At 43.0% G+C, this 24,293-nt stretch overlaps 1 protein-coding gene across 2 annotated transcripts in view; it reads right to left on the bottom strand.

Annotated features, from left to right (window-relative positions):
• LOC122944034 (histo-blood group ABO system transferase 2-like) overlaps positions 1 to 24,293 on the bottom strand; it is a 99,730-nt gene that overhangs the window by 54,713 nt on the left and 20,724 nt on the right. For both annotated transcript variants that reach the window (XM_044302235.1, XM_044302236.1), the window contains exon 2: positions 17,824 to 17,955. In XM_044302235.1, coding sequence (XP_044158170.1) covers positions 17,824 to 17,955 — 132 coding nt within the window. The remainder of the gene's footprint in view (positions 1 to 17,823; positions 17,956 to 24,293) is intronic.

Below are 24,293 nucleotides of genomic sequence, written 5' to 3'. Positions count from 1 at the left end.
TTGCTCCTGATCCCCGCACAGCTGCCACTGCATTTCCCCGCTGCGTGCATCAAGATAAGGAGCCATCAGCTGAGCAGTCGTGCTTCTTGTATTATTTTATTGCATTGCCCTGTTATATCCTGAAGCAGGACAACCCCTTATTGGGGGCTTTTTAGCGGACAGCAGTGTGCCCCGACTTGCAGCACGGTGTCCCCAAGGTGTCCCTCAAATCTCTCTGCTGTTTTGATAGATGTGTAGGGAGAACTGCATCAGCTCAGATTCCAGTCTGTTTAGCTGACGGATTGTCACAACCACGTGGCGGCACTTTTTGCTCCAGTAATGTACATATAGGCACTGATCAAAATATTAGCAATATGGACCAGACTAGAGTAGTCAGTTGCTATGTTAAACTACTTAATCTTTAAGTTGCGTAATCATTGTGTAATGACCCTTTTATACAGACTGAAATGTTCAATAATATGTGATATAATCTTAATTGATATTTAATATAAAGTATGTATTACATTACACATTACACACCATTCATAGTAATATACTTGGCAGTCGGAGGTCTGTATGGGAACGTCAAGAACCATATTTGAAGTCTACCATATATGACAATGTATAATCCGATACATTAGTAAAGACACGCCTGTATCTATGGTATAAATGACTGACAGGGACAGACAAGGGGTGGTCTTCTTAGGCTACTTTCACACTAGCGTTTTTCTTTTCCGGCATAGAGTTCCGTCACAGGGGCATATCCCTATGCATTCTGAATGGAGAGTAATCCGTTCAGTTTGCATCAGGAGGTCTTCAGTTCAGTCATTTTGACTGATCAGGCAAAAGAGAAAACCGTAGCATGCTACGGTTTTATCTCCGGCGAAAAAAACGGAAGACTTGCCTGAATGCCGGATCCGGCATTTTTTTCCATAGGCATGTATTAGTGCCAAAATTGTTTAATATGTAGTGTATGTGCCTTTACTTGACACTTAAGCACTTTTGCACCTGGTAACCTCCATCACATGGTCTGATATGAGTGTGGCTTACAGTCTGGCTTTGTTCACATTGCACTAGTTGTCCTGCTAGGCGGTTGTGTGGAAGCTTGGCTGTGAGCTGGATTACATCACCTTCAGACCTTGTTCACACCATAGGTAGCTTAGTGGTAGGACCCCTTGCCATGTTGAGGACCGTGACGTGGTGCATGATGGGCTCCGATATCTTCCTGACAGGAATATATTGGCAAAAGTCTCAGCTTTTAATATCTACTTGTATGACTAGCTAGTATAGTCAGTGGTATATCCGTTTGGTGCAATGTTTTTGTGATATAAGACTTTTCCTAACCTATTTCTGTAAGTAATCAACTCTTGTGAAGACTGAAAATACATCACATTATTCATTTTTTTATATAACTCTTGTCGAATCCTGGTGATGAGTCCTCCAGGTGTTCTTTACTCCAAATAAGCATACACTAGATTTGGAGAGGATTACCAAATCAGGTTGATACATTTTTCATACATAGATATTTTATATTTGGAGACATATTACATGAAGAATGTTCATATGGCCCATGTAAATGTGCAATCAATCACCAGGGGCGGATTAAGTGCATGATAGGCCCAGGGCTGTCTACCCAACTCGGGCCCCTCCATTTTAGTTTAATTTTTTTCTGTATGAAGAGGCTGCAATGCTTTGTGAGCGCCACAGTCTCTTCCTAGGCCATATGACATCACATTCATCGTTCACATGGCCTAGCTGCAGCTCAGTCCCATCTGAGTGATTGGGTCTGAGCTGCAATACCAAAGCAGTGCTATCAAATGGACAGCGCCGTGCTTGCTAAGGAGCAAAGAGGCTGCGGCGCTCACTGGAACATCGCGGTCTCCTCAAACCGCTGATTGGTGGGGGTGCCAGGAGTCTGACCGCACCATCTCATAACTCTGAGTACAGATGTCATAGATGTTACCTGCAGTCCTATGTACCACCCCACATAACACAGTGAACTATTGTGTTATCTGGGGTGTTACATAGGACTTCATGGAACATCCACTACATTATCTGCACACAAAAAGTTATCACTGTTATCTGGGCTGTTACATAGGATTGCAGGTGACAAATTTAAATTTTAGTTGCCAAATTTAAAATACATATGATAATGATAAAAAAGACTTGGAGGAGCAGATGAGATGCAGGTCACAGTAGTGAGCCAGCTCTACATATATGGGAATACAGCACCACATAACTCTCACTTCCAGTGACATCTCCCATCATGTACAGTCGTGGTCAAAAGTTTTGAGAATGACACAAATATTAGTTTTCACAAAGTTTGCTGCTAAACTGCTTTTAGATCTTTGTTTCAGTTGTTTCTGTGATGTAGTGAAATATAATTACACGCACTTCATACGTTTCAAAGGCTTTTATCGACAATTACATGACATTTATGCAAAGAGTCAGTATTTGCAGTGTTGGCCCTTCTTTTTCAGGACCTCTGCAATTCGGCTGGGAATGCTCTCAATCAACTTCTATGCCAATTCCTGACTGATAGCAACCCATTCTTTCATAATCACTTCTTGGAGTTTGTCAGAATTAGTGGGTTTTTGTTTGTCCACCCGCCTCTTGAGGATTGACCACAAGTTCTCAATGGGATTAAGATCTGGGGATTTTCCAGGCCATGGACCCAAAATGTCAGAGTTTTAGTCCCCGAGCCACTTAGTTATCACTTTTGCCTTATGGCACGGTGCTCCATCGTGCTGGAAAATGCATTGTTCTTCACAAAACTGTTGTTGGATTGTTAGAAGAAGTTGCTGTTGGAGGGTGTTTTGGTACCATTCTTTATTCATGGCTGTGTTTTTGGGCAAAATTGTGAGTGAGACCACTCCCTTGGATGAGAAGCAACCCCACACATGAATGGTCTCAGGATGCTTTACTGTTGGCATGACACAGGACTGATGGTAGCGCTCACCTTTTCTTCTCCGGACAAGCCTTTTTCCTGATCCCTTAAACAATCGGAAAGAGGCTTCATCGGAGAATATGACTTTTCCCCAGTCCTCAGCAGTCCATTCACCATATTTTCTGCAGAAGATCAATCTGTCCCTGATGTTTTTATTGGAGAGAAGTGGCTTCTTTGCTGCCCTTCTTGACACCAGGCCATCTTCCAAAAGTCTTCGCCTCACTGTGCGTGCAGATGCGCTCACACCTGCCTGCCACCATTCCTGAGCAAGCTCTGCACTGTTGGCACTCCGATCCCGCAGCTGAATCCTCTTTAGGAGACTTGCTGGACTTTGTTGGATGCCCTGAAGCCTTCTTAACAAAAATTGAACCTCTTTCCTTGAAGTTCTTGATGATCTTATAAATTGTTGATTGAGGTGCAATCTTAGTAGCCACAATATCCTTGCCTGTGAAGCCATTTTTATGCAACGCAATGATGGCTGCACGTGTTTCTTTGCATGTCACCATGGTTTACAATGGAAAAACAATGATTTCAAGCACTACCCTCCTTTTCACAGGTCAAGTCTGCCATTTTAGCCCAATCAGCCTGACATAATGATCTCCAGCCTTGTGCTCGTCAACATTCTCACCTGAGTTAACAAGACAATTACTGAAATGATCTCAGCAGGTCCTTTAATGACAGCAATGAAATGCAGTGGAAAGATCTTGGGGGGATTAAGTTAATTTTCATGGCAAAGAAGGAATATGCTATTCATCTGATCACTATTCATAACATTCTGGAGTATATGCAAATTGCTATTATAAAAACTTAAAGGGGTTGTCCGGGTTCAGAGCTGAACCCGGACATCCCTCCATTTTCACCCAGGCAGCCCCCCTGACTTGAGCATCGGAGCAGTTCATGCTCCGATGCTCTCCTTTGCCCTGCGCTAAATTGCGCAGGGCAAAGGCATTTTTAGGAGTTCAGGTGACGTACCGGGGCTCTCCATGGGGCTGACAGGAACCCCGGTGACGTCACCGGCACTGAAGGGCGGGATTTAGCTCTGCTCTAGCCAGTAAAATGGCTAGAGCAGAGCTAAAGCCCGCCCCTCAGAGCCGGTGACGTCACCGAACACACTGCCGGGCGGAAGTTACCGCCCGGCAGTGTGTTATTGAAAACAAAAGAGCCCGTGCCTTGCGCGATTTAGCGCGGGGCACAGGAGCGCATCGGAGCATGAGATGCTCCGATGCTAGGCTCAGGGATGCTGCCGGGGTGAAAATAACGGTATGTCCGGGTTCAGCTCTGAACCCGGACAACCCCTATAAGCAGCAACGTTTCCAATTTCCAATATTTATGTAATTCTCAAAACTTTTGGCCACGACTGTAGATCTTCCCTTTCCTCTTCTCCTCTGTTTGACCCAGACCGCCATGACAAAATCTTTCAGCTGCATCTCGTCTCTACAGAGTTTGTTACATAGACACTTTAGAGTTTTCATAACTTGGGTCATTTATCAAACTGGTGTAAAGTAGAACTGACTTAGTTGCCCACAGCAACCAATCAGATTCCACCTTTCATTTTCCAAAGTAGCTGTCAAAAATGAAAGGTGGAATTTGTTGTTATGAGCAACTAAGCCAGTTCTACTTTACATCAGTTTGATAAATGATCCCAAAAGTCATTATAGTGTCCTCCGCAGTTATAGTGTCCCCAGTAATAATAACACCCTATAATTTGCTCTAGGTAATAATACCTGTATATAGTGTCCCCAAAAATAATGTTACTTAATAGCAATGCCCCACACTGCTCCCATATAATAATTTCCCACACACCTCCCTCCCATGAAATAATTTGCCCCCGCACTACCCCTATGAAATAATTTGCCCCCACACTGCTGTAAGAAGGAACAAGGGGCTGTCATTGACGGAAGATATGTGTCACTGTTCCCCCTGAAGTGTCAGTTTTGCAGTTGCAGTCTGGCACTTCAGCTGTTAGTATGGCTGTAAAGCCGATCCGGGCCGGTTCTTATTGGGAGCAGCCAAAGAGCAGGGAGGGTGACTGTTCCCCACGGCTCCAGGCCGGGTTTTGGCTGGGATATAAAAACCCAGCCAGCACGTTCAGCTGGTGTGGATTATCCTCCATGTCAGAGAAGCTGTGGAGTCTGTGTCTTGAGAGCCGCATGCTGGGGAAACAGGCCTCTAAAGCCTGCTGTGGACTGCGGGTGGAAAACTACTGACCAGGTGAAGGTTTTTTGCACTGTGGACTTTGTGTGGTGTGAACAGGCACCAAAACTGAACACTGTTACTTTTGGCTTGTTTTTTCTATTGTGTGAATAAAACACTGAACTTTGCTTTACAACCTTGTTTTTGCCTCTGTACTGCATCCGCATACCCTGCCTACCAGAGCGAATCCCCACATTTGGTGTCGGATGCGGGCAGACGCAGTGAGGCAGGCCTGAAGGCCGAAAAGTTTTTGTTTTCCCCGGCACAAGTGTATGTCCTATATCAAGCCGGCAAGGTTGCGATCCGTGTCCCCTGACAAAATGGAGGCGGTCGTGAAGGCCCTCGTGGAGGCTAACTTGCAGCAGTGGGAGGCTAAAAAGCAGAAGCAGGAAACTAACCAGCTACTATTGCAACATGTTATGGCGTTGCAAGCTGCAGGAGTGTCCCACAACATCCACGATGCTTGGAAAGCTGTCCGGGAGGCGATCCCTAAGATGACCCCCTTAGATGACGTCGAGACCTATCTAGCGGTATTCGAAAAGGTGGCCGTGAGGGAAAAGTTACTCCGAGACCAGTAAGCTGAGGTCGTCGCTCCGTTCCTGGCATCTGGACCCCAGCAAGTGATTTTTGATCTCCCTAATGATCAAGCGGCCGACTACCTGACCGTAAAAGGTGAGATCCTGGTGAGACTGGGGGTGAATGTGTTGGTCCGGGCCCAGCGGATGCATCAGTGGGAATTTAACCCGGCTGAACCTGCCAGACCACAGTACTATGAACTGTTACACCGGTTGCAAAAATGGCTGCAGCTTGACGTTTTGACTCCCACTGCTATGCTGGACCGTCTGCTGGCGGATGTGTTCTGGAGGGCTTTGCCGTACCCTCTCCAGCAATGGATCGGCCAGGTGTCTCCGGGTAATGCCTTGGAGATGGTCGACCTGGTCCAGCACTACGAGGTCACCAGAAATATACAGGGGGGTTCTTTTGGGAGGGGGCCAGTCAAACCACGGAAAACTCCACCCCAGACCCGACGGCCGGTGCCAGCTAGACCTGCCCGAGATGTACCCCCTGCAGACCCAACCCTGGTGGTCTGCTGGCGTTGTCAGGAGCATGAACACATAAGGGCCGACTGTCCCCATCGGGGGGAACCCATGGAGACCAATTATGGCTACAGCCACTCATTATATGCCAGAAAGTTGTGTGCCACAGGAACCTCCGAGACTATGGACAATAGCCACCTGTGCCAGGTGGAAGTGGGGGACACTCTGGCGGTGGCACTGCTGGATTCAGGGAGCCTGGTGTCCCTGGTAAGAGCTGCCCTGGTGCCTGCTGAGTATACTGGCCGAAAGGTCAGTTTAGTCTGTATCCATGGGGACTTAAAGGACTATCCCACCGCATTGGTCTGTCTAAAAATGGTGGCCAGCAGGTGGACTCATGAGGACTTATGAATTAATAATTGGGAGAGACTTCCCTGGTTTCCCATCACTGTGGCCTGAGGTGAGAGTCACCAATACACATGAGACAGATGTAACCCTAGCAGAGTGGCCCGGCTCAGGGGGGACCGCCAGCGGTAGGGGTGACTGCCACTGCGGTGGAGGAGGGGTCAGACAACCTCGCTAGTTGTGATGGTAGGAGATGTGGAGGACTTGCCGCCCGGTCCGGAGTTGGCAGACCTCATCGTCTCCGGAGATAATTTTAGTACAGCACAGCACCAGGACCGGACTATCTTGAGCCTGGGAAAATATAGTAGTGGTTGAGGGTGAGCCGCAACAACCGGGGGCCGAGTCTATGTTCCCCCATTTTGTGGTTCAACAGGAGATGCTGTACCGAGTAAATCAACTACGCGGTGAGCATATTGAACAACTGGTGGTGCCAAGGAGTATCGCAAGCTTGTGTTGGATTTAGCCTACCAACATGTTCTTGGGGAACACCTGGGCCAGCAGAAAACGCAGGACCGGATTCTACAGCGGTTCTACTGGCCCAGTGTGTTCAGAGAGGTAAAAGAGTATTGCAAGTCTTGCCCAACCTGCCAGATAACCAGCCCCCAGCCACATTTCCGTAGTCCCCTGGTCCCTCTCTCGATTATTGAGGTTCCATTTGAGCGGATCACTATGGATCTCATAGGCCCAGTACGGAAGTCAGCTAGAGGGCACCAGCACATCCTGGTCATCCTCGACTACGCCACACGGTACCCGGAGGCTGTGCCACTGCGTCATACGTCAGCTAAATTCATAGCTAAAGAGTTAATAGAGATGTTTTCTCGAGTGGGTCTGCCTAAGGAAGTTCTAACTGAGCAAGGGACCCCGTTTATGTCCAAGGTCATGATTGAACTCCTCCTCCCTCGGCATATATACATGCGTATTTAGCATATAATATGCATACACTCTGGCCGTACTTCCCATATTCTTTTCTCTTTTCTCCTATCTTCTCTCTCATCTTTTCTTTTCTGTGCCTCCATTGTTGTACATTTTATTCAGTGGTCCATTTTTGTTCTGATGCCTGATGTAATTAATATTATATACTTTCGGTACATGATATTCGTCTGCTATATGGCTGGATACCTGTCTCATGGAACGTATGAATTTTGAATTTTCAAGAATAATTATGCACTTTTTCTTAAATCATATTAATTTGAATTACGGAATCATGTCGTTTGAACCCCAAAAAATTTTTGAATCATGTTTTTTTAATCATGTTTTTCTGAGTCATGTTATTGATTGTATTGATACTAATCACCTGTTTGAATCATGTGACTATAGAACCCTATAAATTTGTAATCATGTTAAATTGCAAATATTATATGTATTTACACATATCTATTTCCCCCTCCCCCCCCCCTTTTTTACATCAGCCTGATGAAGGGCATGTGTTTTGCCCGAAACGTTGCCTCAGTTCCTAAAAGGACCCTTATGTCCGGCAAATAAAAAGCATTAACTGCATACTGGAGTGCTGTCTAAATTATTTGAAATGATTGAACTCTGTAAGTTGCTCTACATAAAACAGTTACAGAAATCCGTGTATCATCCGCAAACAGATGGCCTGGTTGAGAGGTTTAACCAGACATAAAAAAATGTGTTGAAAAGAGTTATGTCTAAGGATGGGAGGGACTGGGACCTTCTTCTGCCCTATATCATGTTCGCAGTGCGAGAAGTGCCCCAGATCTCTACCGGGTTCTCGCCCTTCGAACTGCTATACGGCAGACACCCTCGCGGTTTGTTGGACGTCGCCAAAGAGGCGTGGGAACAACAACGCACAAAAGTGTTGTTGAGTACGTCACCCAGACGCAGGGACAGATGGAAACAGAGTTACCTCTGGTTAGGGAGCATATGGAGCAGCGCAGCGGGCCCAGAGTAGGGTCTATAATCGGCAGGCTCGGGTCCGAAACTTTAACCCGGGCGATCGAGTGTTGGTTCTGGTACCGACTGTAGACAGTAAGTTCCTAGCTATGTGGCAGGGGCCCTACGAGGTACTTGAAAAGGGTAGATTATAAAGTACACCAGCCAGAGAGGCGAGAGCCACAGCAGGTGTACCATGTGAATCTGCTCAAGCCATGGAAGGAAAGGGAAACCTGTACGGAAGATAGCCCATGACCAGGGTTCCTAGGGGAAGTGGTTTCGGCCCGTTGGTCTGAAGCAGGGGAAGCGGCTGCAACAGTAAAAATAGCTGACAGCCTCTCCTCTAAACAGGCTCAGGAAGCCAGGGAGTTCATTAGTTGGTACACGGATGTGTTCTTAGACCTCCCTGGACGTACGTCCTTAATCTGGCATGACATTATCACTGAGCCTCAGGCGAAAGTCCGGCTAAAACAGTACCGGGTACCCGAGCCTCGGCGACAAGCCATCACGGAGGAAGTGCAGCTAATGCTCCAGCTGGGTGTCATCGAGGAGTCAAAAAGTGAGTGGGCCAGTCCGATAGTATTAATACCCAAGCCAGGCGGGACATTGCGGTTCTGTAATGACTTCCGCAAACTTAATGAGGTGTCCAAGTTTGACGCTTATCCCATGCCCCGAGTGGGTGAGCTTATTCAAAAGTTGGGCCAAGCCCGGTATTTTGTTGGACCTCACCAAAGGGTACTGGCAGGTACCCTTGAAGGAGGCTGCCAAAGAAAAAAAGGCTTTCGTCACGCCAGAGGGGCTGTATCGGTACAAGGTATTACCCTTTGGTCTACATTGGACTCCCGCCATGTTTCAAAGGCTAATGGATATTGTACTCTGTCCACATCGTCTATACGCTTCGGCGTACCTGGACAATATCGTTGTTCATAGCACCGACTGGGAAAGTCACCTACCTTAAGTACAGGCTGTAGTGGACTCCCTTAGGAAAGCTGGCTTAACCGCTAACCCAAAAAAAGTGCGTGATGGGGTTAGAAGAGACCAAGTACCTGGGGTATGTAATTGGGCACGGAATGATCAAACCTCAGGTGAACAAATTTGATTACAGACACCGCACCACTGACAGACCTTTTGAAGGGACGCAAGTCAGTGTCGGTCCACTGGAATGAGCAGGCGGAAAAGGTTTTCTCCGCTTTGAAGTCGGCCCTGTGTGGGTCCCCGGTTTTGGTGATTAGTAATGAGCGGCAGGTGCCATATTCGATTTCGACGAAATTCGCAAATATTCAATAGAATATTCGTTTTATATTCGTCGAAATCGAATATTCGTCATTATTCTTGTTATCGCGATTAATATGCGATTTAAATAATCGCGTATTGCGATTGTAACTTAAAGGCTACTCTCCTATTGAAATAGCAATGCGATTAATTCAAGTTATAATAATCAAATTTCGATTTTAACTTAAAGGCTACTCTCCTATTGAAATAGCAATGCGATTAATTCAAGTTATATTAATCGAATTTCAATTTTAACTTAGCACTGCTATATTCCATATTCGTTAATTCTAGCCTAATATGGAATATAGCAGTGCTAAGTTAAAATCGAAATTCGATTATTATAACTTGAAATAATCGAATTGCGATTTCAACTTGGACCTGGTTTACTATGGTTGGCTTGGTAGAATTAACGAATATGACGAATGTATTCGTCATATTCCACAAAACGAAGATAATAAAGTATTCTGCATCTTCGTTTTAGCTACCTATTCATCAACTTCGCTAATTCTAGCAATCATATAGGAAAGTTTACTATAGAGACAGCTAAGTTTAATTTGCTATGCGATTATATGACTGCTTTTAAAAAAAAAATATTTAATAATTATAATACCTGATAATTATTATAATTATTCTATTTATAAAAAAAAAGAAAAGTAATATAATCGCATAGCGAATTAAACTTAGCTGTCTCTATAGTCAACTTTCCTATATGATTGCTAGAATTAGCAAAGTTGATGAATAGGTAGCTAAAACGAAGATGCAGAATACTTCGTTATCTTCGTTTTGTGGAATATGACGAATACATTCGTTATATTCGTTTTGTGGAATATGACGAATACATTCGTCATATTCGTTAATTCTACCAAGCCAACCATAGTAAACCAGGTCCAAGTTGAAATCGCAATTCGATTATTTCAAGTTATAATAATCGAATTTCGATTTTAACTTAGCACTGCTATATTCCATATTAGGCTAGAATTAACGAATATGGAATATAGCAGTGCTAAGTTAAAATCGAAATTCGATTATTATAACCTGAATTAATCGCATTGCTATTTCAATAGGAGAGTAGCCTTTAAGTTAAAATAGAAATTAGATTATTATAACTTGAAATAATCGAATTGCGATTTCAACGTAATTCTCAAATCCGACAGTACATTCTAGTATATGGAGACGTTCCCATGGTGATGGGGACGCTCCATGAGCACGGAAGTCGGCAGAAGCGGCAACGGGCACTGACTGGAGCAGCCAGGAAGCCAGGAATCCAAAGGACAGGTAAGAACAACTTTAGGGAAGTGGGAAAGAAAAAAATCTAACAATAAAAAAAAAAAAATATACGAATATTGGAAATATAGAATTTATATCACTATATTCGAAATATTCGCGAATTAGCGAAGTGCCGATATTTGCAAAACAAATTCGATATTCGAATATACGCGCTCAACTCTATTGGTGATGCCCGACTTCAAAAGGGAGTTTATAGTGCAGACCGATGCCTCCAAGGTAGGTCTCAGGGCTGTATTGTCTCAAGATGCATCCCGTTGTCTTCCTCAGCTAGAAGCTCACCCCAGCCGAGACTAGGTACAGTATAGTAGAGAGTGCCTGGCCATCAAGTAGGCACTCGAGTCTCTCCGCTATTATCTTTTAGGGAGAAAGTTCTGTCTGGTAACTGACCACTCCCCTCTCAAGTGGATGAGCCAGGCCAAAGAAAGAAATGCTCGGGTCACCAGATGGTTCTTATCTTTGCAAAACTTTAAGTTTTCCATGGAACACAGTGCAGGCAGGTTACAGGGAAACGTGGATGCCCTGTGCCGGGTCCACTGTCTGACAAGTGTTCACCCCCTCAGGGTTAAACAAAGGGGGAGGTATGTAAGAAGGAACAAGGGACCGTCATTGGCGGAAGATACGTGTCACAAAGGTTCCTGGCCTCGGTGAGGTAAGAACCGGGTTTTTCCCTGAAGTGTCAGTTTTGCAGTTGCAGTCTGGCACTTCAGCTGTTAGTATGGCTGTAAAGCCGATCCGGGACGGTTCTTATTGGGAGCAGCCAAAGAGCAGGGTGGGTGGCTGTTCCCCACTGTTCCTGGCTAGGTTTTGGCTGGGATATAAAAACCCAGCCAGCACGTTCAGCTGGTGTGAATTATCCTCAATGACAGAGAAGCTGTGGAGTCTGTGTCTTGAGAGCCGCATGCTGGGGAAACAGGCCTCTAAAGCCTGCTGTGGACTGCGGGTGGAAAACTACTGACCAGGTGAAGGTTTTTTGCTCTGTGGACTTTGCATGGTGTGAACAGGCACCAAAACTGAACACCGTTACTTTTGAATAAAACACTGAAGTTTGCTTTGCACCCTTGTTTTTGCCTCTGTACTGCGTCCGCTTACCCTTCCTACCAGAGCAAATCCCCACACTGCCCCATGAAGTAATTTGCCCCCACACTGCCCCCATGAAGTAATTTGCCCCCACACTGCACCCCTATGAAGTAAATTGCCCCATGTAATAATCTGCCCCAATAAAGTGATTTGCCCCCATGTAATAATCTGCCCCCACACTGCGCCCCCTGAAGTGATTTGCCCCCATGTCCTAAATCCGAATACTTACATGTGTTCGGGATGGTGAGGCAGTCCGCAATCTTCATTGTCCTGCGTCCCTGCGCAGGCACTTGAGTCCAAATTTGAGATCTTTGGTTCCAACCACCGTGTCTTTGTGCGACGCAGAAAAGGTGAACGGATGGACTCTACATGCCTGGTTCCCACCGTGAAGCATGGAGGAGGAGGTGTGATGGTGTGGGGGTGCTTTGCTGGTGACACTGTTGGGGATTTATTCAAAATTGAAGGCATACTGAACCAGCATGGCTACCACAGCATCTTGCAGCGGCATGCTATTCCATCCAGTTTGCGTTTAGTTGGACCATCATTTATTTTTCAACAGGACAATGACCCCAAACACACCTCCAGGCTGTGTAAGGGCTATTTGACCATGAATGAGAGTGATGGGGTGCTGCGCCAGATGACCTGGCCTCCACAGTCACCGCACCTGAACCCAATCGAGATGGTTTGGGGTGAGCTGGACCGCAGCGTGAAGGCAAAAGGGCCAACAGTGGCTAAGCATCTCTGGGAACTCCTTCAAGACTGTTGGAAGACCATTTCAGGTGACTAGCTCTTGAAGCTCATCAAGCGTGTGCAAAGCAGTAATCAAAGCAAAAGGTGGCTACTTTGAAGAACCTAGAATATTACATATTTTCAGTTGTTTCACTATATAATGTCTGATTTTCATTTATTTCATTAATCATTAGTGTTGATCGCGAATATTTAGAATATAGTGCAATATTCATAATTTTGAATATTCGAGATTTGTTTTTTAATCAGTACACATGATCCCTCCCTGCTTCTAGCTTGTGGGCCAATGAGAAGGCTGCAATATCTTTGATTTTAGGAGTAGTGTGGATTGCAAATTTTCGTAATGCGAATTTTCGCAATCAAGAAAATAGTGACTGAAGATCACGAATTCTCGAATATATCACGAATATTTACCCAAATATTCATGAAATATCGTGAATTTGAATATTGCCCCTGCCGCTCATCACTATTAATCATGGGATAATCCCTGTGTTTAATATCACTATGCAGCTGATGCAGAGGGCAACTATGGACCACCCAGCACATACTGTACATACTTGCCTAGTTATTTCAATGGGTACCATGCAACCCATTATTACCCCATTGTTGGAAGTGCTGCGGGATGATCGAACACTTACAATCAAAATGAATTTTACAGATTTCTTATCTTTACATAAACATCACAAGTATTTTTAGAAACTAGTTGCTTAATGTAATTCAATAAGATTGATCCTTTGATAATAGTATAATGGGTAAATTACACCCTTTCATACTACCGTCATACAGAGACCTTTTAATACTGCTATAACATGATGCTATAATGTGACCAAACATTGAATAAATAACACCACAGGCTCCTCCCTGAATAATACCACCACCTACTGAGCATATCTTACTTTGATAGTAATATCATTATAGAGGGACTAAATAATACCGGCATGAAATCAGCATACTATACCATAATACAGTGATCAAATAAGCTTGGTAAACATGTTTTTGTCTTACTTTTAACGTATACAAAAATTAAATACATTAAACGGATGACTATGACATGCTATACAGCGGCCTCCATCATCATAAAGTTCCATTGTAAAAAAAAACAACGTATACATTAACATACAGTATATGCCTTTTTACTGCACTCTGCATGATAGAAAAGCATAATGTACTGTGCATTTGTAGCCTTTATTTCCAAATGTAAATGTTAAATGTAAGATGTGATGTGAACCCAGCCAACTCAGCCTGTCCATGACCGTAGCCAGCTGGATGTAAACTGAAGATGGAGCAGATAAGTAGGAATCTTCTGTTACAGGGCCATGCTGCAGGCACTTTTTTTTACCTGAAAACCCCTTTAAGGCAACTTCCTCTATGACAGGGTGCCTGAGCAATAGGTTCTCGTTCTCTAGGTTTTTGCAAAGGTACACTATTTGTCTTGATCACTCTCCCATCTACCAACTTCTGCCTAACTCTGAATTGAACCCTTCACTGCCTGCCCTGACCTTTGCCTGTGCTGCCTGCCCTGAACCTTGGACTGACTTTGGATTGCACATAAAAAACAAGGTTAGACCAGCACCTCCAAACATATGAACTAAAGTACAGGTAGATGCTACCATGACTGCAATGCAAAATCAAACACTCCATGCAGTAGTACACCGCTCCATGCACAAAGACACATGTAAACACTGGAAACATGAATACATGCAAATTGCACTACTGATATATTTACTATATGAAAATTACAAGCACTTAGCTCACATTAGCTGCACAAAAAAGTGTATAGGGCCCATCTACCAGCGTCAATGTGGCTTCAAACCGATGGGACCTACACTATCAGACTTGCCTCTCCTGGATGGCACATACTCTGCCTGGCCTGGTGGTTACTCTGCAGCGAAGTCGAGATCACTGTATAGGGGTAAAAGACCAGGGGGGCTACTTAGCCCTCCTTAAGCTCTTAGGAGTGGCCCCAAGCCAAATTTGTTCAGTAAACACAGTGAATCCATGTGCACTTTGTAACATTTTAATTCTGTGGATAAATACTATAATGCAGTATTCAAATTTCACCATACTGTGAAAAAATAATATCACCACTGTATTGCATCCATCTGTACTATGCAGGTGGGAAGCACTGCATTCTCATGCTACAAAGGGAATACAGTATTGATCAGGCTCAATCAAAGGAACAACAGACAAAGATCTATGTGTTTAACATATCTGATCAGTTGGGTTTTGACTGCAGCGACCCCAACTAATCCTAAGAACACGGGTCCCCTTCCCCAATAGCAACGGGGCAGCATGTTTAGTTGTGTGCTGCTCCGTTCCTTCTATGGGACTGCTGTATGTTGCGCTAGTGTTCCGTTCGCACCGCTGCCCCACTGTTCCATGCAGACACAGGGGGTAGGTGCACTACTGACCCAAAACTTGATCAGTACTTGGACCCCCTCTCTTGGTCTAGTTCCACTTTTGTCCTAGCCAGGGGCAGTTTCTGCCGTTGCAACGTGTAGTTTCTTCTACAGGCTGGTGTCCTATAGGACGCTCACACTCTCCTGGCCTCAGAGTCAGCGCGCGCACGTCCAAATCCTTCCCCAGCCTATGACTTGCCACCACAGGGTATATAAGGCATCTTCCCAATGGGAAAGGTGCATTAGATGACTACCTGTGTACCAAACTCCTACTTGACAGCCCACTCTTACTCCATGCCACCTGCTTTGCTTGTTCCTTGTATTGCTTCTGAGAAACATAGAATGTGTTGGCAGATAAGAACCATTTGGCCCATCTAGTCTGCCCAATATACTAAATACTATGGATAGCCCCTGGCTCTATCTTATATGAAGGATGGCCTTATGCTTATCCCATGCATGCTTAAACTCCTCCGTATTTGCAGCTACCACTTCTGCAGGAAGGCTATTCCATGCCTCCACTACTCTCTCAGTAAAGTAATACTTCCTGATATTACTTTTAAACCTTTGCCCCTCTAATTTAAAACTATGTCCTCTTGTAGCAGTTTTTCTTCTTTTAAATATTCTCTCCTCTTTTACCTTGTTGATTCCCTTTATGTATTTAAAAGTTTCTATCATATCCCCTCTGTCTCATCTTTCTTCCAAGCTATACATGTTAAGGTCCTTTAATCTTTCCTGGTAAGTTTTTTATCCTGCAATCCATGTACCAGTTTAGTAGCTCTTCTCTGAACTCTCTCCAAAGTATCAATATCCTTCTGGAGATATGGTCTCCAGTACTGAGCACAATACTCCAAATGAGGTCTACTGGTAATGACTCTCCCTATACACCCAAGCATTCTGCTAGCATTCCCTGCTGCTCTATGACATTGTCTGCCTACCTTTAAGCCTTCTGAAATAATGATCCCTAAATCCCTTTCCTCAGATACTGAGGTTAGGACTGTATCACTGATTTTATATTCTGCTCTTGGGTTTTTACATCCCAGGTGCATTATCTTGCACTTATCAACATTTAATTTTAGTTGCCAGATTTTTGACCATTCCTCTAGTTTTCCTAAGTCCTTTTCCATTTGGTGTATCCCTCCAGGAACATCAACCATGTTACAAATCGTTGTCATCAGCAAAAAGACACACCTTACCATCTGCAATTTCGCTGATAAAGATATTAAACAATATGGGTCCCAGAACAGATCCCTGAGGTACCCCACTGGTAACAAGACCTTGGTCTGAATATACTCCATTGACTACAACCCTCTGTTGCCTGTCCCTCAGCCACTGCCTAATCCATTCAACAATATGGGAGTCCAAGCCCAAAGACTGCACTTTATTGATAAGCCTATGTGGGACAGTATCAAAAGCCTTACTAAAGTCTAGATAAGCGATGTCTACTGCACCTCCTCCATCTATTATTTTAGTCACCCAATCAAAAAAATCAATAAGATTAGTTTGACATGATCTCCCTGAAGTAAACCCATGCTGTTTTTCATCTTTCCACAATCCGCTCCTTAAGTATGGTTTCCATTAATTTCCCTACTGTTGATGTCAGGCTTACTGGCCTATAGTTGCCCGATTTCTCCCTACTACCTTTCTTGTGAATGGGCACAACATTTGCTAATTTCCAACCTCCGACCTGTCTCCTGGTTACGCTAGTACTCTGCCTGCCCTGACCTTGGCCCATATTCAGACTACACTTATTGCCTGACCCCCACAGGTCAGCCGCCAACAACACCGGGAATATCTTAGGAGGTAGCAGCCTGGTGGTTCCCCCACAGCGAAGTCCAAATCCCTATTCAGGGGTTAAATACAGGTGGACTGTCAGGATAACACCCTTAGAGTTAGCCCACAGTTCATACTGGTTGTTTGGTACAGTTGGTCCACACCCCCTGCCGAAACACTGTATATAGTTCAGTACAGCGCTCAACCATCTTCAGGAGTCTCTTAGGGAACGAATGGAGCGCCAACGAACAAGCTTGACCTGACACAGTAACTCCAATTACATGATGGAATGATACCCCAATTTTCAGGATCTATAGGGGTCACAGGGACAGTGGATCAGATACTTTACCCTTGACTGTGGATAGGAAATAACATATTAAGTTCAACATCTTCTCTGGTTGCAGTTATTCACTTTCCCTTTCTTCTCTCAAACCTGATGAAGACTTATTCCCTCTGTTGGCAGATTTCTCCCTTCTCTGACATAACAAAGCTTCATTCTCCGGCAACACATATAGACAAAAATGTTTTGGATGCCAAAATAACCCATGAAAGTGCCCCTTAAAAAGCAGAGTGCCAGGCAGCTACATGACCCCCATATAAAGTGATCCACATCTGCGCTCTTATTAGTGCCTGTCCAGTGCCCCAAACATAGTGTCTGCCATACACATCCGCCATTTTCAAGGAGAATAGTGACATCCAGCTGTCAATTAATTCATACATTTCCAGAAGGAATAATAGAACAACGGCACAATGCAGTGTTCTAAGGAAAGATGTTCACAGACATGTCAAGACTTGTTGATTATATCAGTTTGCACTTTACCTCATATTTCCACTCTTTAAAAGCAGCTTCCTCTCGCAGTGCTCCAGCTCTATTGCCTTCTCTGCCACTTTTTGGGACCAGTCAATCGAATGTTCTTGCTTAAACAGAAACACAATTCCTTTGTTCTGCATGCTGTGAATGAGAGACAGAATTAAAGGAAAGGGATTTTTCTTAGTGTTTTAATTCGCCATTTTCATTCACATTTAGACGAATAGCATTGTCCTTTTGGTATTATTACTTTTTTAATAGAACATGCTCCTTTAAGGCCCCTTTCCCATGAGCGAGTTTTCCTGTGAAATGGCCTCTAAAGCCTGCCCATTAGAGCCGGTGACATCACCGGGCTCACTGCTGGGTGGAAGCCTCCATCTAGCTTTCCCAGTGGAGAGCACAATACGTCACCGGATCTCCCAAAAAAGTCTTGGCCCTGTGTGATTTAGGTGATGTGTCCCTTTCTCAGGCTCTCAGAGATATAAGTACGCATAGCGACTCTTTCAGGTTGGGCAGAAGGAAAGGAGATGAAAAAGGAGATGACAAAGGAGGAAAGGAGATGACAAAGTGAAACCAAAACAAAGAACATCATACAAGAGGTAGAGAAGAACGTCTGCCAGACCTTCTCACTGAACTGGCGGAGACGCATATCTCACTTTATGTGGTAATAACTTTGGAACGCCTAAACTTATCCAAGTCATTCAGAGATTGTTTTCTCGTGACACATTGTACTACAAATTTGAGTCAATATATTTCACCTTTATTTATGAAAAAATCCCAAATTTAAAAAAAAAAAAATTTGCATTTTTATCCATTTTGTTGCCTTTTAACAATCTCCTTCTGCCCCCAAACTGAACCCTCAGTGTGGAGGTTATTGACTATTTATTATTAATTATGTATTTTCAGCCAATACTAATTAACTAATATTAATATTGATTTTATATGAATGCTGTTTTTATAGTCCTGTTTGTTCTGCCGCCACTCCAGGTAATTTATTAATTTTAATACACAGTTGACTCCAGTTGTATTCTAATCATTGAGGTCGATCAACATTCATTCCTTAACTTTATTTTCCATTTTCTTTATCATTTGATGTAACTTTTCGACTGTTTGCCCAATTACTATCAATCATTAGCCTTTTCTTCTTTTCATTATATTGTGCTTTTATTAACATACTTATTTGTCCATTCATATATATATACTCTTTCACCTATTGCCATCTATTGTATTCAGCATGCCAAAGGGATATTTCCCTAACCCTCCCACTGTCATCCCTTCACCCTCATGAACTTGAACGGAGCGATCTACAGCCTCTGCTCGCTCCACTGCGCTCCCCCTCCTGCCCGCCCTTACAGTTTACAATGGGCAGGAGAGGGAGCGTCTGGCTGCTAGGCTACCGAGCGGTCATGTGATCACAGCCGCAGTCACATGAGCGCACACAGCATGGAGATTTGTTCCGGCTCATTTACTCAGCCGGATGCCGCTCCTAAGGATATAATACTAGTGTTATCTCTTTATCTTTTCATATTATAATAAATCCAAACTGACCACCAATGTATGCTTTTACCTATTAGCCCTAACCTATCTAGTGATTAATTTGCAAGCCAGATCATTTATTTTGCATTTTGACATGTGGAGGGGTCAGGACCTCCCCCTCTACTCCCCCTTCTGTTTGGCGTTTTTTTAATGTATTTAAGTGTGCTTTGTATTCATGTTTACTGTATTAGCAGACTGTACCTGATGAAGGGGTGTTTTCAGCCCCGAAACGCGTTGTACCACCTGCTATATTATTAAATCAAGTTTATTTCACCAAAGATAGTTTTTTGCGCCGTGGGAACTTCTTTTCTTCACTTGGATTCATTCGCCTTCTCGGGGATTCCAGGCATCCCTACGCGGAAGTGCGTACACCCGTGGCCGCATGACCATCTACCTTGGGGACATTTTATTATCCCCTTCAAGCCTTCAGTAGTATTGTGCCTATTGATTGCACAACACATAAAGGTGAGCCTCCATTTCGGAGTATCTTTTGAGTATTCACTTAACTGGACTGTACTGCCTTATGGTGCGCCTTTTGTGTTTTTCATAGAGAAACACCGCCTGTTACTGTCACTATTGCTGCCACTGCTGTTACCTCCCCACTTTGTCATGGGGCCACTATTGTCCCTGTTACTGCCACTGCTGTTGGCCCCCATACCTACTCTATTATGGGGCCACTATTTTCCCTGTTTGTTCATCTTGACATCATAGTTTATTTTTTCCCTTCTTTTAAAACAGGAAAAAAAAGGTCCTGTATTTTGAGCATCCATAAGGCCTCTTTTAAATGGTCAGTATTTGATCAGAATTTATATGTCAAAAGCAGGAGTGGGTCCATCACACATTACATTTTATCTCTGTTTTGGACCCACTCCCGTTTCTGGCTTACAAATACTGATCAAATACTGATGCAAAGCATTGACCAAATACTGACCTTCTGAAAGATTAAAGTCCTTTTTTTTCTTGTTAAAAAATTAATTTCAGATGTAATTGGCCCAAAAGGATGCAAATTGAGCATAAGGCCTCTTTTGAGATGGTCAGTATTTGGTCAGTATTTGATCAGAATTTTAAGTCAAAAGCAGGAGTGGGTCCAAAACAGAGATAAGATTTTTTCCATTACATTTTATCTCTGTTTTGGACCCACTACTGTTTTTGGTTTACAAATACTGATCAAATGACCGTCTGAAAAAGGCTTTGTGGATGCTCAAAATACAGGATTTAAAATAATTGAATTTATGTGGTGGCTCACCTGTCGTGCTTTCTGGACTAAGGTGCTCTGTTACAAAGGCTTACCCTAAAAGCCTCCAAAAGAAAATATAGTAATTAGTAGGTGAATTAACACACACTCTACCATTCAGGGCTGTACTAAAAGCTAATACTTTAATTAAATGCAAAATTATAGAGCAAATAGATTATTATAAGAATAAATACAATCAGCAAAAATAATCCTGATATATATATATTTATATAAAAAACTTATAAAAGCATAAAAATATATAAATATAAAAATATAATCCAAATTAACTCAATTCCCAAAGCGACTATTAATGTTCTTTTTGTTGCTCCATGATTTTATCTGAATAAAAAAATTAAAAAATATTTTCATGATTGAGGCAGAAAGTTCATACTGTATTTCACACAATTGATCAAGGGAATATTTTTATCAAATATATACTCATACCTGAAAAAGAACAAGAATAAAAATGGGAATAAGGGCACAGTATGATGGAGGAGCTTAATTTGCTAAATAATATAGGAAAAACGCATGAAAACCGCATGTGTTTTTATTTTTTTTATATAGTATATCTTTACTGAGATGTGTTAAACAAATGATGGTGAAATAAATCCATCTTGCGATATTTGTATCTCTACCCCTAATACTTATTTTAGTTTGTATGTAAGATAGATGATCTATTCCGGATTTTCCAATTGATATTTCTGAGTGACTCTGCTATAAATTGCATTTGTATACCACTGAGGAAGGGGTGTGCAGGTTCCGAAACGAGTCTGGTGATTAACTAAATGCAATATAGGAAGATCTTCTAAAGAACCAAATACCAAAACTTAGAGCCACAGATACAACCTACCAACCAAAGATAAATGGAAAGAAATATCATCAGCATCTAATGGGGTGAAGGTCCAACAACCCTGTAGCCAGCAGCGATCCAGTAATCTAGAGGAAAGGCAAAACCAGTAACACGTGGGATGCCAAACCTGGAAAGGATACTATTGCAGCTACAGTGCTCGGCATATAAGAAGCGGTTCCCGTGGAAGTTGTCCCCCTGCAGACATCAATTAATCCTAGAGGCTCGTAACGGGGGCATAGATAAAAGTAGGAATAGACTAGTGAGATTCAGCTGACATTAGCACATCACAATTAATGTCAGCTAATTTAATAGGGTTAATTCTGGTGACAGAAACTCTTTAATATGTTCCATTTTATGCTCTGAATGAATATTCTGATTTGATAAGGGACAATATAGAACTAAGTGAAAGATCAAGGGGACATTGTCACTTATAGTTACTATTATTATTCTTTTTATACATCAAAAGAGACTATATACAAATAGGATAAACTAAAGGACACTAAATGAAATAATATATTTCTAATTGGTCAAAGAACAATTATTATGCAAACCACAGATCACTATGATGAATTGAAACCATGATTAATTGAACTTATCTTATTTTTATTGCAAATATCAAATTTTTTCACAAGCACTGGATTTAATATATTCCCCTGATCAATTGTGTGAAATATGAACTTTCTGAACTCAATCATAAAAAAGTTTTTTTGATTCAGATAAAATCATGGAGCAACAAAAAGAACATGAATAATCCCTTTGGGAATTGAGCTAATTTGTAATATATTTGTATATTTATAGTTTTTATTATACCGGTAAATATAATTTTTTTTCCACAAGCACTGGATTTGATAAATATTGTAACGAACATACCGAGACATACGGACGTCCCGGCGACAGTGAGTGACAGAAGATCTGTGAGACTAGCAACACGTGGTTTGATCTGACAGGTTTTCCTTGTGGATCAATAGGCGTCTGTTTTGTTTCTGGCAATGGCCACACCCCTTGTCTCCAGGTGTTGCTAATGTGGTCATTTAACCTTTCTTATTTATAGTTGCTTCTCCCACAATGCTGTGCGGTTTATAGCTTCAGTTTTGGTGTTGGATAGCTGGTGTTTGGTTTTCGGCTGATTTCCTGGTGCTTCCATAGCCCCTTTGAAGTTAAGTCTTTGCTTTCCCTTTTGTATTTTGTTTGGGTTCTGTTTGTTGCATTTGCCTATTGTTTGTATTAGGCCTGAAGGAGACTCCTGTTCGTCCTTCCTTTTCGAGGAACAGGTAGTCTCGTCCCTGCCATTAGTACCAGGGTCCTATAGGGCTAGGTATTCCTGTGTATGAACTCACCCCCCTTTGGGGTGTGTTCATACTGGTAGTCAGTCAGGATTTTGGTTAGGGTTTTAACTAGGAGGTGTCCATCTTCCTTCTCTAGTTCTCAGGCCTGATTCCCTGTTTCCACCTTCTCTCCTATGCTCGGTGTGGTGTTTCCCTCCCACACCGAAGCGTGACAAATATATTCCCTTGATCAATTGTGTGAAATATGAACTTTTTGCCTCAATCATGAAAATATTTTTGATTCAGATAAAATCCTGGAGCAATTGAGTTAATTTGGATTATATTTTTATATTTTTATGCTCTTATAATTTTTTTTTATAGTTTTTTGTATATATGTATGTATATGTATATATATATATATATATATATATATATATATATATCTATATCTATCAGGATTATTTTTGGTGATTGTATTTATTCTTATAATAATCAGTCTCTATTTGCTCTATCTTTTTGCATTTAAAGTATTAGCTTTTAGTACAGCCCCGAATGGTAGAGTGTGTGATAATTCAATCAATAATTAAAATACAGGATTTGTTTTTGGTTGTAACCACTGCAGAGAAAGCAGTGTGTCTAGTGTATGCTGCTGCTGCCAATTACAAGCAAGGACTCACAGCAGCAGGCATTAGTGCTGATTCTTCTGAGGTGAAGTGGACTACAAATCCCATGAGCACTTGCTCCTCCCTGCAGTCGATAGCAGGGGGCCAGGGGGAAAGGCTAAGGAAGGAAGAGAAACAGCAGAAATCTTAGAGAACAGCATGGCCAGGAGATAGATAGACAGACTAAGAGATCTCGACAGACAAAAGTAAGCCCTGCCTCTGTGCAGACATTACAGCACAATCCTGACAGATCCTGTATGAGAAGGGAAAGCTCAGCTTATGCATTACCACTAAAGCAAAGCCTGCATCCCAGGAGGATATTGCCCCTGACTCCACTGGCATCCAAGCTTCTGAATACTGCATCCCCCAGCTGGTTCCTGGGCAGGACAATCATAAGTGCACTAACATTTTCTGCAACCGGGCCCCAATGTTTGGACTGAGTTAATTGCTAGACATTAAGTAACATATTATAAGGCTGAAAAAGACATCTGTCCATCCAGGTGAGCCTGTTATCCTGCAAGGGGAAAAAATTCCTTCCCGACTCCAATCAGGCAATCAGAATAACTCCCTGGATCAACGACCCCTCTCTAGTAGCTATAGCCTGTAATATTATAACCCTCCAGAAATACATCCAGACTAGTGTTGAGCGAGCATGCTCGGCCGAATACCAGTTCGGCTCGAGCATCGCTATACTCGGCATATGGCGGTACTTGACCGAGTACCGCATGTGCTCGAGTGCAATGCTTGAGTCTTCTCCAGGCACGTTTCACGGCCAATAAACGTGCAGGTAAGTACTGCCCTCACTGTAATGCCAGTAGCCATGTTGGTTACTGGCATTACAGTGATTGGCTGGCCGATACGCGTCAGCGGGTGCTATATAGCACCCGATGACACGTGTTCAGCTCATTCGAAGTCAGGGAGAGCTGAGCATAGGA

Source organism: Bufo gargarizans, chromosome 7 (genome assembly GCF_014858855.1).
Source record: "Bufo gargarizans isolate SCDJY-AF-19 chromosome 7, ASM1485885v1, whole genome shotgun sequence".
Lineage (NCBI taxonomy): Eukaryota > Metazoa > Chordata > Amphibia > Anura > Bufonidae > Bufo > Bufo gargarizans.
This window is presented reverse-complemented; position numbering and strand designations above follow the sequence as displayed.